This window comes from Cervus canadensis, chromosome 19 (genome assembly GCF_019320065.1).
Source record: "Cervus canadensis isolate Bull #8, Minnesota chromosome 19, ASM1932006v1, whole genome shotgun sequence".
Taxonomy (NCBI): Eukaryota; Metazoa; Chordata; class Mammalia; order Artiodactyla; family Cervidae; genus Cervus; species Cervus canadensis.
Genome location: NC_057404.1, coordinates 33,825,243 through 33,844,198, shown reverse-complemented (window position 1 = coordinate 33,844,198; position 18,956 = coordinate 33,825,243). Strand labels below are relative to the sequence as shown.

General features: G+C 38.3%; 1 protein-coding gene and 1 long non-coding RNA gene across 4 annotated transcripts in view; one reads left to right on the top strand and one right to left on the bottom strand.

Annotated features, from left to right (window-relative positions):
- Positions 1 to 17,257, bottom strand: part of SMARCAD1 (SWI/SNF-related, matrix-associated actin-dependent regulator of chromatin, subfamily a, containing DEAD/H box 1) — an 84,665-nt gene extending 67,408 nt beyond the window's left edge. The window contains exons 1-2 of one of the 3 annotated variants that reach the window (XM_043438368.1): positions 17,129 to 17,257; positions 16,290 to 16,528 (exon numbers count right to left, since the gene is read on the bottom strand). In XM_043438368.1, coding sequence (XP_043294303.1) covers positions 16,290 to 16,479 — 190 coding nt within the window. In that variant the 5' untranslated portion in view covers positions 16,480 to 16,528; positions 17,129 to 17,257. Of the gene's footprint in view, positions 1 to 16,289; positions 16,529 to 16,800; positions 17,106 to 17,128 lie in introns of those variants that run through there. The other 2 variants (XM_043438367.1, XM_043438369.1) reach the window with 2 other exon arrangements.
- Positions 17,258 to 17,319: 62 nt separating this feature from the next.
- LOC122422336 overlaps positions 17,320 to 18,956 on the top strand; it is a 156,962-nt gene continuing 155,325 nt past the window's right edge. The window contains exons 1-2 of the long non-coding RNA XR_006263782.1: positions 17,320 to 17,389; positions 17,521 to 17,617. This is a non-coding gene — a long non-coding RNA (uncharacterized LOC122422336). The remainder of the gene's footprint in view (positions 17,390 to 17,520; positions 17,618 to 18,956) is intronic.

The following is an 18,956-nucleotide window of genomic DNA, read 5'->3' as shown; positions in this document are numbered from 1 at the left end:
ATGTGAGAGTTGGACTATAAAGAAAGCTGAGCGCTGAAGAATTGATGCTTTTGAACTGTGGTGTTGGAGAAGACTCTTGAGAGTCCCTTGGACTGCAAGGAGATCCAACCAGTCCATCCTAAAGGAGATCAGTCCTGGGTGTTCATTGGAAGGACTGATGTTGAAGCTGAAACTCCAATATTTTGGCCTCCTGATGTGAAGAGCTGACTCATCTGAAAAGACCCTGATGTTGGGAAAGATTGAAGGCAGGAGGAGAAGGGGACGACAGAGGATGAGATGGTTGGATGGCATCACCGACTCAATAGACATGGGTTTGGGTGGATTCCGGGAGTTGGTGATGGACAGGGAGGCCTGGCGTGCTGTGGTTCAAGGGGTCACAAACAGTCAGACACGACTGAGCGACTGAACTGAATGCATGTAATTTTAACAGTTCAGCAAGTGTCCAGCTTTTGACAAAATGGGAGAAGGAAATGACAACCCACTCCAGGGTTCTTGCCTGGAGAATCCCAGGGACGGTGGAGCCTGATGGGCTGCTGTCTATGGGGTTGCAGAGTCAGACACGACTGAAGTGACTTAGCAGCAGCAGCATGACAAAATGATTTGGATTGTCCCCTTATCTTTAAAAAGCTTCTTTATTCAGAGTGAAGAACAAGCTTTTCAAACAAGTCTTACTGTTTGTTTGGGGGCGACGGGTGGTAAAAATTCTATTAATGAGTAGTAGGAGCACTAGAGTTTCTTGAACTGATTATATAGTCATCTTTTATTTAATCTTCTCCTCTTATCTTCCCAATCCAGCAATCGAATCCAGGTCTCTCAAACTGCAGGCAGATTCTTTATCACCTGAGCCATCAGGGAAGCCCAAGAATACTGGAGTGGGCAGCCTATCCCTTTTCCAGGGGAACTTCCCAACCCAGGAATCAAACCAGGGCCTCCTGCATTGCCTGCAGATTCTTTACCAGCTGAGCTACTAGGTAGCTGAGCTACCTACTTATTATATACAGATTATAATACAAAATATATGGTGAAGACATAATTTTAAAATTCACGTTTAATATGCTTCATTAATAAGACAGGAAGAAAAGTTGGGCTTTCTTACGGGCTTCCCTTGTGGCTCAGCTGGTAAAGAATCCTCCTGCAATGCGGGAGACCTGGGTTCGATCCCTGGGTTGGGAAGATCCCTTGGAGAAGGGAAAGGCTACCCACTCCAGTATTCTGGCCTGGAGAATTCCATGGACTGTATAGTCCAGGGGTTGCAAAGAGTCAGACACGACTAAGTGACTTTCACTTTACTCTCTTACAGGTACTGAATTACTAAGAGCTTTTACTGGATATGCAATGTTCACCATCAAAAAATATACATTAGATTGGTTCAAGAGAATAGAGTAGAAGGACACATGTTCATCTCCTCCTGCAAGAGCACCAAGATTTCAACTAGCTGTTGAACAACCATCAACAGGAGGATGCTGGAGCCCACCAAAAAAAGATACCTCAGACAAAGAAGCTGCAAGCAGATGGTAGGAAGGGTGCAATCACAATAAAATCAAATCCCATATTCACTAGGTGAGTAACCCACAATCTGGAGAACAATAATACCAAAGAAGTTCTCCCCCTATTGTGAAGGTTCTGAGCCCCATGTCAGGCTTCTCAACCTGGGGATCTGGTAAAGGGACTGGGAATCCCCAGGAATTCTAACTTTGAAGGCCAGCAGGATTTGATTATAGGACTTCCACAGGACTGGGGTAACAGACTTCACTCTTGGATGGCACAAACAACATCTGGAGAGTATCAAGACCCAGGGGCAAGGAGCAGTGATCCCACAGGAGACTGAACTAGACCTACCTGCTAGTGTTGGAGGGTCTCCTATGGAAGCGTGGGTTGGCAATGGATGGCCACAGGGACAGAGGCACTGGCAGTAGCAGTCCTGGATGGTGCCCCTTTTAAGCCCTCTTTGAGGTTGCCATTAACCCTACCATAGAGCCACAGACCCCAGGGCTGAGTCATCTCAGGCCAAATAACTAACAGGGAGGAAGCACAACCCCACACATTAGCAGATAATTGGATTAAAGTTTTACTGCCCACCACAGTAAGTCCCAGTTTTTCCCATGCCCAGTACCCCCCATCAGGAAGCTTATATAAGCCTCTTAGCCTCATGCACCAGAAGGCAGACAGAAGCAGCAAGAGGAACCACAATCCTTCAGCACTACAACAAAAACCACATCATAGAAAGTTAACCAGAATGAAAAAGCAGCAGGTTATGTCCCAGACCAAAGGACAAGATAAAGCCCCCTGAAAAACAACTAAATGAAGTGGGGACAGGCAACCTTCCAGAAAAAGAATTCAGAATAATGATAGTGAAGATGATCCAGGATCTCAGAAAAAGAATGGAGAAGACGTAAGAAGTATTTACCAAAGACCCAGAAGTACTAAATAACAAAGATGAACAATACACTAGAAGGAAGCAATAGCAAAATAACTGAGGCAGAAGAATGGGTGAGTGACCTGGAAGACAGAATGGTGGAAGTCATTGTTGTAGGACAGAATATAGAAAAAAGAATGAAAAAAAATGAAGATAGCCTAAGAGACCTCTGGGACAACATTAAATACACCAACATTCACATTACACGGGTCCCAGAAAGAGAAGAGAGGGAGAAAAGACCTGAGGAAATATTTGAAGAGATAAGAGCTGAAAACTGCCCTAACATGGGAAAGGAAATAGTCAACCAAGTCTAGGAAGCACTGAGAATCCTAAGCAGGATAAACCCAAGAAGGAACACACCGAGACACAGAGTAATCAAAATGACAAAAATTAGAGAGAAAGATAAAATATTAAAAGTAACAAAGGGAAAAATGACAACACACAAGGGAATTCTCATCAGGCTATATTAGCTGATTTCAACAGAAACTCTACAAGCCAGAAGGGAACACGACATATTTAAAGTGATGAAAGGGAAGAAACTACAACCAAGAATACTCTACCCAGCAGGACACTTGTTCATATTCAGTGGAAAAATCAAAAGCTTTCCAGACAAGCAAAAGTTAAGAGAATTCAGCACCACCAAACTAGCTTTACAACAAATGCTATAGGAATTTCTCTAAGCAGTATGCACAAGAAGGAAAAAGACCTACACAAAATAAACCCAAAACAATTAAGAAAATGGTAATAGGAGCGTGTGTGTATATGTGTGTGTGTGCACGCACACACCCGTGTGCATGCGCTCAGTTGCTTCAGTCCTGTCCAACTCTTTGCGACCTTACTGACTAAAGCTGACCAGGCTCCTCTGTTCATGGGATTCTCCAGGCAAGAATGCTGGAGTGGGTTGCCATGCCCTCCTACAGGGGATCTTCCTAACCCAGGGACTGAACCTGCCATACATATTGATAATTACCTTAAATGTAAATGGATTAAATGCACCAAACAAAAGACAGACTGGCTGAATGGATGAAAACATGTGCATGTATGCACTTCCACTTATCACATCACTCTACTTAACCCCTCAAATTGTATGTAATTATTTCATATTGTTAGGTTAATCATGTTTGCATTATGGGTTGCAACTGTAATTCTCTTTTAATTTTTGTCTGGCTATTGATTGTGAAAACTGATAAACATCTTTTACTATTGTGGGGAAAAAAAAATATATGTATATACATATACACATTAAACATGTATACTACTCTGAACCAAGTGGCACCCCCACAGCCTGATTGGCAAGTGACTAACAGCAGAGGAAATGGTTTGATAATATGGGGGAATGAGGAAAGATGATAATACAAAAGCTTTCTCAAACTAAGGACCTCTTTTAAACTTCTCACTTTTAAAAAAATGAGGGTTCCACAAGAGTCTTTGCTTATGCTGGTTATATCTATAATATTTACCTCATTAGAAAATAATAACTAAGAAAATGTTTAAGGATTTATTTAGGACTTCCCTGGAGGTCCAGTGGTTAAAAAGCCTCCTATCAATGCTGGGGACATCAGTTCAATCCCTGGTCCAGGTAGATTCCACATGCTGCAGGGCAACTAAGCCTGTGTGTCACAAGAGAAGCCACTGCAATGAGAAGCCGGCGCACCACACTAGAGAAAGCCTGGGTGCAGCAACGAAGACCCAGCACAACCATAAAGAAAACAGAAACAAAGGAAGGACGGAATTCTTAAAAAAAAAAAAACAACAGTATTAATAAGAAAACTATATTCCTTCCTCCCCCATCTCTCAGATTCAGTAAGACAGGTAGCACTGTTTTACATCTGTGAAGATTCCTGGTTTAATAGAAGACAGCTAGATTTTCATATCTGTTTGTGCAATTATCTGTTGAAGTTTATTGTTTTTGTTTGGTTTACCAAGGAAATCATGCCTCACCACAGTTATATAGTTAGAGAAAGAAGGAATATTTTTTTAAAATAAAAAATAGCCTTTTTACTTTACTGTGGATATCTTTTGACACTGAACCCAAATTTGACAGATGGTAGTTTTTCTAAAGGTTGTTGCAATGTGGAGTCTGAAATGATGTGAATGAAATTTTCATTCTGTTACATTAAAACCCTCCAGTCAATCTTGCACTTTAAAAGCCCCTTAACCCATGCATTAATTTTTTAAAGCATTGTATGCATTATCTTTTGGAAAATATTGGTTCACTCACTGATTAATGCATATCTTCCAAATGTTGACACATGTCATATTTTATTACAAAAATGACATTCATTAATCTCATCATTGATCTCTAAATATCTGGAGACTGTCAAAATCACATTTGTAGATATATGTTCCAAAACTCAAAAGTTTTCTTTGAAACTAGAATTTTATCACTTGCAATAAATACTGTCAGTTGTTTTCTTGATATCAGTTCATTTTTTTGTAAAAATGTCTGTTAAATACCTGTCTACATAATGTGGCTTGTCAGTCATTCTTTTAAGTAAAAATAGTGTTCTGTGAAAGAATGACAAGCTCAGCTCAAACTCAAAGCAACTGATCGAAAGCTTTCTCCTGAGACAACTACTGCACTCCAGCATGCAGCAAAGGGGAGTGCACATTTTGTTTCAAAAAATATTGAAATGGTGCCTGCTGATAAAGGTTGATTTATTAAAAACTATTTTTACTGTTTCATCAAGAACATTCTTAAGCGAAACTGACATTTAAAAATGTTAAGGATATAGTGACAATTTAGAACAGCTTGGAATCTTGGCCTCAATTCATGCAGTTTTACCTACCACTGCTTTTGCATCATCAGTGCAAATACCAATATAGTGAAAAAGGCAAGCAATGTCTTAATATTATTATGAAATAGTTTTGACCCTTTTGGGTCCTAGGGACCTCAAAAATTCACAGGTCATACTTTGAGGACTAAAGGGATATAGTAAGAGCTTTATATAAAATATCAACTTTCTAGTATCAATAATCTGGAATTAGAATAGTGCTGAAGTGCTTAGATTTGTTTGTTTTGACTATTTTCAGAAGCAAACAACAGGAAAAATAGCTAACAGCCAATGACCAAAGAGATATTCCTGATGTAATGACGCTTTTTGACCCAAGCTAAGAAGCACTTTTAAGCAGCAGCACAAAGGAGACAGGAAGGAAGCAAAAAATAAAGCTACAGAAATGAGGGAAACAATGGTGAAAGATATAAACAATTATAAAAGACATTGGCTACTACTCAACTCTGACTTTGTTGCATGCCTGCTGTATTTAAGGCAGTGTACCAGGAGGTGGGGGATATTAAAGAAAAAAAAAAAGGCAAGTTACAGTTCCACTTGCCCTAAAAAACTAATAGGAGCTAAATAGCCATGTACATAAGTAGCTATGTTATGAATCATAATTTGTGCCATGTGAGAGGAATCAACAAAATGCTAAAGGAACACAAGGGAAAACAGCCCGTCCTTTCATGTAAAAATAACTTAAAAATCCTGTTTTAGAGACAGAAGATGGTATTTTCCCATTAACAAAGGCAATGGGAACCTACATCATTAGCATATGCAAGAAGATTCCAAGGTTCAAGGGAATAAGTCCAAATGAAATTCTCCATTAGGGGTGTACAAACAGAAGACAAACTTATATCCTAAATTTTCCCAGTATACATTTATTCATTTTCATATCTAAGTCTACCATAACACAAAAGAATGATTTAAACACCTGCCACTGATTCTATCTTTCCAAGGGATCCCAGATTAAAAACTATTCCAAAAAAAAAAAAAAAAAATCACTGCTGGGAGACTATGATTTCACACAGAAAAGTCTAAATCAATTTGTTAATCCACAAATAAAGGTGATGCCAAAGTAGAATGAAAACACTTAAACTTTTGATTCTGTCCTGCAGACTTATGTAAGTGTGCCTTTTTGCCATTTTGATATTCTAATTGTGTACTGCTCTACATGATTCAATTCTCTCATATGGCAACTGACTTTCAAGGCTGTTCCTTTGAATACCTAGTGAAGCGCATCACACAATTGCCCCTTTGAATGGTTTATTACCAAAAAAATAGATGATAAATTCTGGACAGTCTTGGGCTTCCCTGGTGGCTCAGTGGTAAAAAATCTGCCTGCCAGTGGAGGAGACTTGGGTTCAGTCCCACATGCCGAGGAGCAACTAAGCCTGCATGTCCCAACTACTGCGCCTGTGCTCTAGAGCCTGCAAGCCTGTATGCTCTAGAGCCTGTGCGCTGCAACAAGAGAAGCCACCACAATGTAAAGCCTGTGCACCACAACTAGAAAGAAGCCCCCGCTCACCACAAAAAAGCCTGCACGGCAATGGAAGACCCAGCGCAGCCAAAGATAAAAATTAAAAAATTAAGAAAATGCAATCTGGACAGTCTTAATTTGAATGCCATAGTAGACAGGGATCTTCAGCATCTTGGATATCTCAAACTATCTCTGATGAAAGCTCTCAAAAAAGACAAAGAATACACTGAATAAAAGACTGAAGAGCAGTTTCTAATACATTAGCTTAAAATGAGAAAGAAGAAACATTTCAGGCTTAAGCCAAAAGAAAAGGGAAAGGGAAACAGAAAAAATGTAAAGGAAAGAGTCATGTGATTCATACTGGACAAGGTCAAAGTGTTAAACCTGAAAAATACTTTTTAACAACAGAATTTATATCTACAATAAAAATATAACTGACATGTACAAATACACTCTAATAATGAAATGCATGACATGACAGGATACACAGAGCAAAAAGTCAACAGAGACAAATATGACGCCTTAATTCTCTTGTCTAAACTCTTAATAGAAAAGATAGCACCAAAATAATTAAGATATAAAAAGATAGTTTTTAAACTATTTTGACTCGTACCCACTGTAAGACACATTATGGATTATGACCCTAAACACACAGATCACTAGATAGAGTTATATAACAAAGGTCTCATGGGCTTTACTGTTGCACTTTGATAATTTTCTATTTATTGTACTCTATGAAAAATAAGCTATATGTATTCAGCTAGGATCCAAGAAACTGACTTTATGACGTTTGGAATCCAGTTTGAAAAAAAATGATATAAATAATAACACATTATTTTTGACATATAAGTAAATCTGAAATTAGATTATGCTTTTTCAAGTACTCAGAGCTTTTACAGAAATTCTTTAGTAGGCCAAAAAGAAGATCTCAGTAAATTCATCAAAGATGAAATATTACAGACTACATTCTCTGGTCACAAAAAGTAAAATTGGAAGTAAATGTTAATAAGAATGTTGAAGCAAAATTTCAGTTATTTGGAAATTAAACAACAAACAAACAAGAAAAACAAAAGAAACCACTCCTTTAAACTTTCAGGTCCAAGAAGAAGAAAAAGCAAAAACACATTAAAATCTACAGTACAGGAATACCTCTTCTCTTGCATTTCACAGATACACTGTGTTTTTTTACAAATTGAAGGTTGATGGCACCGTATGTTGAGCAAGGTTACTGACATTTTTTCCAACAGCATCTGCTCACTTCATGTCTCTGTGCCATATTTTGGTAGCAATTCTTTTAATGTTTCAAATATTTTATGGTGATGTTTGTTATGGTGATCTGTCATCAGTGATCCTTGATATTACTGTTGTAGTTGTTTTAGGTACCCCAAAAGCGCCCATATAAAATGGCAAACTGATAAAACGTTTTATGTGTTTTGACTGCTCCACCCACCTGCCATTTCCTTCATCACTTTCCACCTCTTCCAGCTTCCCTATTCCTTAAGACACAACAATAAATTAGGTCAGATACTAACCCTCCAATGGCCTCTAAGTATTCAAGAGAAAGGAAGAGTAGCACATTCCTCTCTCTAAATAAAAAGATGGAAACGTTTAAGATTAGTGAGAAAGCAGGTCAAAAGCAAAGACAGGCTGAAAGTTAGGCCTCTTGCAGCAGTTAGCCAAGACGTGAATGCAAAGGCAAAGTTCTGGAAGGAAATTAGAAATTCTACTCTAGTGAATCTACAACAAGAAGCCAAACAGCTTTATTGCTGATATGGAGAAACTTGTAGTGGTCTGGATAAAAGGTTAAACCAGCCACAGCATTCCCTTAAGCCAAAGCCTAACGCAGAGCAAGACCCTATCTCTTCCATTCTATGAAGGCTGATAGAGGTGAGGAAGTTGCAGGGAAAAAAAGTTTGAAGCTTGAAGAAGTTAGTTCATAAGGCTGAAGGAAAGTAGTTGTCTCCGTAACATAAAAATGCAGGATGAAGCAGGAAGCACTGATGTAGAAACTGCAGCAAGCTATCCATAAGATCTAGCTAAGATAACTAAGGAAAGTGGCTACACTAAACAAGAAAGTTTCAGTGTCAACCAAACAACCTTCTAATGGAAGAAGATTCCATCTAGGACCTCCAGAGCTAGAGAGGAGAAGTCAATATCTGGCTTAAAAGGATAGGTTGAGTCTCCTGTTAAGGGCTAATGTAGCTGGTGACTTTAGTTGAAGCCACTGCTAATTTATCATTCCCAAAAATCTTAAGGCTCTTAAGAATTATGCTAAATCTACTCTGCCTATGCTCTATAAAGGGAACAAAGCCTGGATGACAGAACGTTTGTTTATAACATTGCTTACTAAGTATTTTAAACCCACTGTTGTTACACCTACTGCTCATAAAAAAAGACTGCTTTCAAAATATGACTGCGCAGGGAATTTCCCAGTGGTCCAGTGGTTAGAACTCTGGGTTTTCACTGGATTCAATCCGTGTATGGGGAACTAAGATCCCACAGATGTGAAAGAAGAAAATATGGATGGATATATTTATAATGTGCTGACAGGGAATGGCTTTCTTTTACCAGTTCTGATTGGGACCTAAAACCATAAGCCTTAAAGAAAAAGATGTACAAACTGACCATTTAAAAATGTAAAACTTCTCTGTTGTAAACAACAAACAGGATTAAAAGACTGGAATAAAAAAAAACAAAGCAATATAATTGTTCATTAGCCTTTTAAAGATTAGAAAGGTTTGCAATATTCTGGCCTGATATGAAAAAGCAGACATCTGAAAACCAGGCTGTAGTCTAGTGCAAACTGGTAAAACTATGATGGGTTATTTGGCAATTACTAAAATTTTAATTCATATTCCTTCTAACGTGACAATTTCATTTCCCAGAATTTTTCCACAGATTGTACACAAGCAAAGACATTTATATAAAAGAATAGTCACTACAGCATTCTTTAAAAACAAAAAGAAGAAATAAACCAAAACAATCAATGTCTATTAACAGGAAACTATATGAATTACAATACATCAATGTATAACACATACTGTAGTCACTAAAAACAATTCAAGTATAGCATATTTTATATGAACTAACATGGAAAATATCAAAAAAAATCTACTTTGAGGGGACTTCCCTGGCAGTCCAGTGGTTAAGAGACTGCACTTGCAATGCTGTAGGCATGTATGTGTTCAATACCCAGCTGGGCAACTAAGCACATGCAGTGTGGCATTCGGGGGACCCCCCCCCCAAAATCTACTTTTAGTCAATAGTGAGCTGCATTACAATATACATAATACTATTTTATCTAAAAAAAAAAACAAAAACAAAAAAACAAAAACCTAGAATACATATAGGTAGGGAAAAAAATGAAAAGAATACCAACATGAAATGAAAAGATTACATTAGAGTCTCTCCATTACACAATTGTTATAATCATTTTTTATATAACATTTTATTTTGAAGAAAGTAGTCAAGCACAAAAACTAAAAAGGTAGAAAAGGAAAACATAAGACAAAAAAATGTACATTTAAAATGAATTTAAGACATTTAGACTCACAGTACTTTTTATTAGAACAATGGAGCACTAATCTTTTTAACAAATACGACTCTTCAACTAATACTAGCAGACATTAAGAAACCAGAATTTCTATCCAAAGATAAAATGAGGATTCACATTTTAGCCACACACACTTAAGAGGACTCAACAGTTAGTATCATTCAATGATTCTTTAACTATTGAATGATACTTTAAATATTTAAGAATCATGAGGTTAAAACGATACATGCAGCTTCATCATTCAAATGATCTTATTCATTTTGATTTCAGAGAACAACTGGACAAAGGAAGTGAAGTCCAAAAGTGATAACTTAAGATTATACAATCTGTAAGTGGCAGAGCATTGCTCCTCGGGAATCTTTTTTGAACTGGCAAAATTAAAAAAATTTTTCCTCTTACTTATTAACAACAGTTACTTTCAACATGACGACCACATCAAAATGGCAACCACTTTAGAAGACTATTTCGTTAAGAGAAGAAATTCATCAAGCATACACTAAAGCTTTCCTCCATTCCAGCCTCAGAACCACCTATGAACCATCTATTTTTCTTTCACTCCCATTCCTCTGGGTAAAATGTGTCTTTATTTTTTTCTCAAAGTTAAACAGCCCAGCTAAGGTTGCACTCCTACCTCCCTGATGCCTCTCATCAGATACCACCCCGTCTTTCATCCTTTCCCACTCCACTAGCTTCTTTCCCTCTGCTAAAAAATATGCTCAATTTTCAATGTTCCTCAGACATCTTTTCTTGACATTCTCATCAAGCTGTTGTTTCTCTCTTTCCCCTGATGGAGTAGGAAGCTTCACCTGCTTAGTTTTCTATTGAAACTGCTATGGGCCAACAGGAACTTTAATTTCAAAGGAAAGTGGTCTCTGATCAGATCTCATTCAAACTGATTTCTCTGCAACATTTGATACTGTTCACTATACAACACCAACCTGGAAACTCTTTCTTTTACTTTCAGGGCATTACCATTTGCTTACTATTCTGTCATCCTTTATATCTTTCATTGCTTTCCCTTCCTTTATCCATTTTTAAATACTGATGTTTCTTACTATCTATTTTGTTTCGGACATTTTTTGGGGGGGGGGGGGCAGGTAACTACCACAAGGAAGACTTCAAAGTTGATTTTTCATATTCCAACCATTCTCTGAGCCCTAAACTCCAATGTTTAACTCTCTACTAGACCTTGCTACTAAAACTTAAGCGGTAACTCAAATTCAACACGTTTTGGTATCTACCTCTTAATCCTGCTGCCTAATTCAGTTGATACTCAGCTGTCCTACTCACTCAGATGTCCAAGTAAGGAACATTTGCCTTACCTTTAAATTCTCCACATTTAACTAATCATCAAATATCATCATATACATATCATATAAAACTTCTCTACGCTGCCTCCTCTGTCATTTCCCTATATTTAGGCTTTAATTATTGCAACAGTTTCATTACTGTTTCTCCCATACTGAAATGTTCTATAATGTATACCAAATAAAGTCCATTCTCCCTAGGAAAGCATATAAATAGGCCCCTCAAAACCCACCAGTTTTTGTTTCTAAATCTTTTCTGCTTCATGCATACTGCCCCTCACCTCCTCTTCCATACTAATTTCACCTATTCCATTCACACACCACATTCCAAGGCAACATGCTTTTATCCCTTGTTCACTGAATAAGCAACGAGTCATTGTTTAGTGTTCACTCAGTCATTTCTCTATGACTTTTCCTGATTCTCTGCAGAAAGAAGGAATAATTTAATCACTGTGAATTAGATTATGGTCCTACACTGCTTAATATCTTCCCTTATTAGAAGTTACCACATTGTGTTATTTTAACCATATACAATTTTATGTTCTTTCCTCTTGGTGCTCCTTGAGGATCATGCTTAGTTCGTTTTATTCTTTATGCAAAAACATAGTAGATTCTCTCCTCTCACACGTATTTGTCACTGCTTTATTCTCTCCAAACCCAGAAGAGTAAAATAAAAAAGAGAATGTAAGTAGTAACAATTGATAACGTCAGGCATTAATGAGAGTAAAATAAAACGAGTTGGGGGGAGGTGACCCACAGGTTAAATGTATGCCCTCATATCCAAAGGCTGGATTAAGGGAGCCTGTCCTCTATCAAAAGTAGTTTCAAGTATCCAAGGCTAAAGATGACTGTTTCAAGATCATAAAGAGGAAGAGGGACGTTTTAAAAATATGTACAAAGTATCATTCAATACTCCTGCTTTCAACACATACTTTGAAGGCCTACTATGCACCAATCACTGTTCTGAGCAATAGGGATGGACAGATAGGTAAACCAGGTCTTTGCTCTCACAGATCTCACAGTCTACTAAGTGGAACATAAATACATAATGCAAAGTTAGTGATGGATACTACACAGAAAGTACAGTAAAGGGGGTGAGGGTTGCTACTTTAGAGAGTGCTCAAGGAAAGACCTTCTTAAAAAAGGTAACATTTCACTAAGTCCTAATGCAACAACAGAGTCACATGCAGATAACCACAGAAAGCCTCTTGGAGGCAGATGCAAGAGCAAATAGGAAGAAGCAAAGATTGAATGGAAGTTTGGTATATTCAAGGAACAGTGTCCCTGTGGCACAGTAACTGAAGGAGAGTGGTAGGAAATAAAACCTTAACTCTTAGGTAAAATAATTGGATTACCCGAGAAAGAGTGATAACAGGTAATTTTAACCTCATACAATTTCTATCCTGTAAGTGGACTCAGACCCTAAAATTGATCTAAATAAACAAATGTAGCATCATTCTTCATAATAACAGTAAATTACCGGTTGATGATAAAGAAAGGTCAATACTCATATCCCCATGATACGTCCACAGATTCCCCAATGTCCACATTCAGTCTGATCTTACATCCAATTTGAGTGTGTCAACCTCTCCACCGAGCCGTGTGTACGCATGCTCAATTGTGTCTGATTCTTTAGGACCCCATGGACTGCAGCCTACCAGGCTCCTCTGTCCATGGGGTTCTCCAGGCAAGAATACTGGAGTGGGTTTCCATTCCCTTCTCCAGGAGATCTTCCCGACCCAGGGATCAAACCCCAGTCTCGTATGTCTCCCGCACTGGCAGGCAGGGTTGTTTACCACTACCGCCACCTGGGATGCCATGGGCCCAAGGCCTGATGTTTCATTCAGCACCCCTTTCGCCCCACGCTAAGTTAAGCTGCTTTTGGTCTACTGCTAAACTGGCAGGCTCTCCTTGTGGCTCAGCTGGTAAAGAATCTGCTTGCAACATGGGAGACATGGGTTCAATCCCTGGGTTGAGATGATCCCCTGGAGAAGGGAAAGGCTACCTACTCCGGTATTTTGGCCTAGAAAATTCTGGGGACTGTATAGTCCATGGGGTCACAGAGTTGGACATGACTGAGCGATTTTCACTTTCAAACTCAGGGCAAGACCTTTGATTCTCATTTGAATTTTTAAAGGCATGCCCAAGGTCTTACAGTGGGTACTTCATACCTATTCTGATGTATAGAACTACCTTTATCCCCCTCAATTACTTAAACTAAAATTCTTAACATTCATTTTATCTCATTCCTACACAAGGACCCAGATATAAAATCTTGCACTTTCTTACTCTGAAATGTCTTAAGTCTTGTTCTTCTGTTTGTACTGCCATCACTGTTTGGATTATAAGAGCTTCCCAAATGATTTCTCTCCCTTTAAACACTACACTCTAGCAATACATAGTATTCATGACTGTCAGACTGATTTTTTTTTTTTTTTTTTTTTACAAAACAAGCTTCTTTCATTATTTTACCCTAGGGCTTCCCTGGTGACTCAGTGGTAGAGAATTTGCAAGCCAATGGAGGAGACTTGGGTTCGATCCCTGGGTCAGGAAGATCTCCTAGAGAAGGAAATGACAACCCACTCTAGCACTCTTGCCTGGGAAATCTCACAGATAGAGGAGCCTGGTGGGCTACAGCCCCTGGGGCTGCAAATAATCAGACACAACTTAGCGACTAAACAAGTACCTCTGGAGTACCTATAACATTAAGTCTAAGCTTTGCCTTACTTTTCAAGATTCTCAAAAATCTACAGGATCAATTATAATAATCTTTTCTGTAAGCAAAGCTCTCTCGTCCGAATAGGATGAACCCTCACCATTCCTGGAACAAACTTGATTTTTGTAATTCCCAAGTGTCATTAAGACTTACCCCACAATTTCTAAAGGCAATCTCAGTTTTAAAAGGAATTTACATATAGAAAGTCCAAATAAAGATAAACAAGTGAAGTCTCCTTCGATAAAAAAGGAAAGCAGAATAAACACCTTCTGATTAGAAAAAGCAACTAAAAATTTTACATTACTAATATTGATAAATAACTGAAACATTTCATTAAATTTCACTTTACAAAGTGTTTTTATTTTAGAGATGAAAAAACTGGATCTCAGATAATCTGAGTGACTTGTTCAATATCCCATTTTACTAAAATGAAGAAGCAGAGGCTTCCAAGGACTCAAAATCCCATATCTACACCCTGGCCTTTCCTTCCCTAACTACAGAATAAACAGATTAAAATATTTACTGTTAAAATATTAAAGTACCTGGATGTTTAGACATTAACGACAGCATGTTAGGCAAACCAAATTATCTGCTGAAAGAATGCACACAGGGATGTCACTCGTGCTTAAATCTTTCAGTGGTATGAATTTTCGTAAGTTCAAAATTCTTCAGATAAACAAAGCCTTTCAAAAGCTGACCCCTAATTACCAGTTAGTTAAATCTACCAAATTGTTCCATCAAGTTCCAATTATACCTAAGTATTTAAATTGTTATTCTAATGATAACTTGTAGGGACTGTCTTCAATGTTATACTTAAGTAGAACAGCAAACAAAATGGGGATGTCAAGGGTAAAGACATATATTACCAATTCTGTAATTTAAAAGCTGCTTATGAAATACTGAGCTTTACACTAAAAAGGGTATTACTGAAATAAACATTAAAGTATAACTTATAATATTCCTTTCATCCTTCATAAGAAATTGAGTGACATAAATGATTCAAAGTTTACGTTCAGGAATTGAGATTGCATGGATTTGAGCTCTGGTTCTATCAACTTCCTAACTTTACCCACCAGGCCCCATTTCAGCAAAATGTGGATATCTTGTAGACCTGTTTTAAATAAGAGAATGTGAAGCACTCACCATTATGACTAAAACACAGCAGCAGTTCAAATATATACTAATAGTTAACTGTCAGAAGAACACAGATTAAGATGGGAATGCTAATTTTTGGCTCCTTCTCAAACCCTACTGTTTGTAACAATTTGCTGAAGAGGTTAAAAAAATGAAGAACCACCATGAAGAACACCAATTATTGGGACTTCCCCTGTTGTCCAATAGTTAAGATTTCAAAAGCCAATGCAGAGGTGTGGGTTCAGATCTCTGGTCAGGGAGCTAAGATCCCAGATCCCTTGGGGTCAAAAAACCAAAACATAGAAGCAATATTGTAACAAATTCAATATAGACTTTAAAAAAAATGGTCCACATTAAAAAAAAAAAAAGAGGAAAAAAAATTATTCATATGCACTTTGGAAGTCAGGTGGTTGGCAAAATCTGAATGTGACCTGCTCTTCATTTGTTCATAGATGTTTTCTTCAGGCACCTTGAATAAAGGTGCTCTTAGCTCACAGCAGGTTATCAAATTTTTTTTGGAGAAATACTAGAATGAATTTAACCGTTTGGCAAAAACAGCCTCGAAATCTATCATAGGACTGAATCACCTAGTTCTTTTTCCCATAGCTGCCATTCTTTTTTTTTTTTTCCATAGCTGCCATTCTGACCTAAATTCTGATTTTAGCTGCCATCACTGGGCCGTATTTAAGAACTTAACGCAAAAGTGAAATATGGATGGATAACCAGTTGGAGGTACATGGTGCCTATGGCAGGCCCAAAGCTGTATGTAAAAGGGCATGGTGAAGGACAATGCATCAGTACGTATGACATCAAGAACAAAAATCAGAATCTCTTCTGCTTTTCTTAAAAAAAAAAGACCAAACAGGAAACTCTCTTGATGCTGTATCAATTTGCAACATTGTAACTCACCTGTTTTTTCAGTTACATCTGAATCAGGGGTGCCTGCCCTGCTAACTCCCCCTTCAGCATTCTCCTCTTCAGCACTAAGAGAAATTGGTGAAGAAGGGCCAGGCTGGGAGGGTTGAGGGGTTGCTTCGGGCGCTTCCTCAATCTTATTTCTTTTCTCAAAGCGAAAACGGTCCAGGTTGAAAAGATTCATATTGATATGAACTACCACTTCGTGGGGTTTGGAGCTTTAAATGAACTATCTGCAGGGAGAAAATAAAAAGAGAAAAAAGGCCATGAAAACAATATAAAATACAAAGCCACAGCAGTTCATTCCCAAGGCAATTAAGTGCCCGCAAACATGCCAGTGGCTCAGCATGACTATTATGGCTGCGCTTCATTGTTAGGCCATAACAATCAGGTGGACAGGGGTATCCTGTTAAAATTTTCCATTGCTTTTTTCACTCCCTCTCTCCCCCACCCCCGCCCTTCCTTCCTAGAACCACACGCTGACCCTCGCGCAGCCTCCTCTTACCCCAGCACGCGCGGGCACGTTCCCCACGCTAACTCCCCTGCGGGCCGCGCGCCCGCCCACAGTGAGAGGCTCCCTGTACTAAGATGCTCCCTGCCTCGAGAAAGGACGTGCCAGGGCCCGTGCCTCGACACTGCAGGGACACAAAGGGGCCAAAGCAGGGGAGCGGCGGAGGCCGTGGTGGCGGGCACCCGCCCGGAAGTTGACGCGGCGCGAGCCCAGCTGAGAGGAAGCTGATAGGATCAAGAAAACACAGGGATCGAAGTGCAGACTGCAGCGGCATCTCTTTCAACGATCGCTTGCTCTCTATCACTCTTCCCCTAGTACTTACAGTCTTGCAACTTCGGTGGGCTTAACAAAGACTGAAAAGCAAAAAATAATTCTTGGCGTGCAGCGACGGTAGCCGGGCCGGGACCTTCTAAAAGAGCACGGAGAAGCCCAATGAGCGCGTAGTGATGACGCAACACGCAACCTAGGCTTTTCTCTTCCCCAGCGACGTGCGAGGGGAAAAATGTCTAGGCGCGCGCCGTTGTCATGGTAACCCGTATCCGCCTTTTTGCCTTGGAAGCGCGCTTGTGGCCTGTTCCTCCAGGTTAGCCAGAAAGTTCTTGGGTAGAACAATAATAAGTAACACAATGACAATAAATAGCCTAATAAGAATATTTAATATTATAATTATACATTTATATAATCTGTAAACAATATAACACTGTTGTTCTAAAGGCATTACGTAGAATCGCAACCCTTTCAAGAAGCCTGTTTTTATAAAACAAGGAAACTGAGGACTGCAGATGTTAAGTAGTGAAGAGGGAAAATCGAGGTATGTTGAACTTAAAAACGTATTAACTGTCTCTGCACTGTTGGTGGGATTATTCCCAGAGTGAAATATGACAATTCACGTATCGTGATAGAAGTATTACCTTAAGAAAATTTCCTCTCTTTGCTCTAACATTAAACAGTTTTTGAATCGTAATTTGATCCCCTGGTTGGCATTTACCTTGAAGAATTTCTATAAATCATTCTTCTGCCAAATACATTGGTCATTGTAAACCAATTAACACTTTTTAAATCAGTGTTTTGAATTACGTAAGGTAAACCCACAATTTTGCCAATATGGGCACACTTATGTAATTAATTTTCTGGGTCCATAAGATTCAGGATCAATGATTGAACAATTGGGATTTCCATTGTACCTATCCTTGATATCCCATGAAATGCCCTAGATTTATGCATTAACTTATAAATAGTAAATTCTTTTTGTTAATGAAAAATATTTGCTTTAACATCTCCTCTTAGCAACTTTCAAATATGCAATACAGTATTATTAACTGTATTCACTGTGCTGTATGTGTAATAGAAAAAAATGAATCTTTGCTTTACATTCAGAAAGATCTAGCGTTGAAAATGGATTCGATTAGCTTGATGACTTTGGTCATATTGTAAATAACATCTCTTAATCTCAGTTTCCTCATCTTTTAATTGTGGTTGATGATATTATTGACATCTTTGCTACCATTAGGGGCCTTGTGTTCATGCATATGGACACCCACCTCAAATGTCCAGCTCTGACACTACCTAGGAGTTGGCATAGGTTTTCAAAAAGTATGCTCTGTTAAGTTTGAGTTTTAGATAAACAATGAGTATTTTTTAGCATAATTATATCCTATGCAATATTTGGAACTTGTCCATACTCAACAGTTATGTGTTGTTCGTCTGAAATTTAAATTTAACAAGGTGTCCTGTATTGTATTTGGCAAACTTACTTTCACCCTACCACTTTATCACCCCTTTGACCTAGGGACTTTTTGGCCACACATTGGGTCTAAAGACATAGATACTAGCAACACAGTTCGCCCTCAACAGAGAAGACCTGGGGAAAAGTCACTGTTAGCCATTTGGAGCCATGTGAGCAGAGCATTTTGAGAACCAAGTACTCAAAAGCATTCCACCTTATTCCAGGAACTCACTTGATGATTTGAACAAAATATATGTTTATTTTAAGGAATAAAATATTCATTAGATTTGTAACTTTTGCTAAAACTTTTGGCTCATTCTCACTGACTATGGTAATGACTAATTTTTTTTTTCTACTTTTAAGTTCTTTTAAAAAATAATTGAAGTGTAGTTGATTTATAATGTTGAAACCATCAACTAAAAGT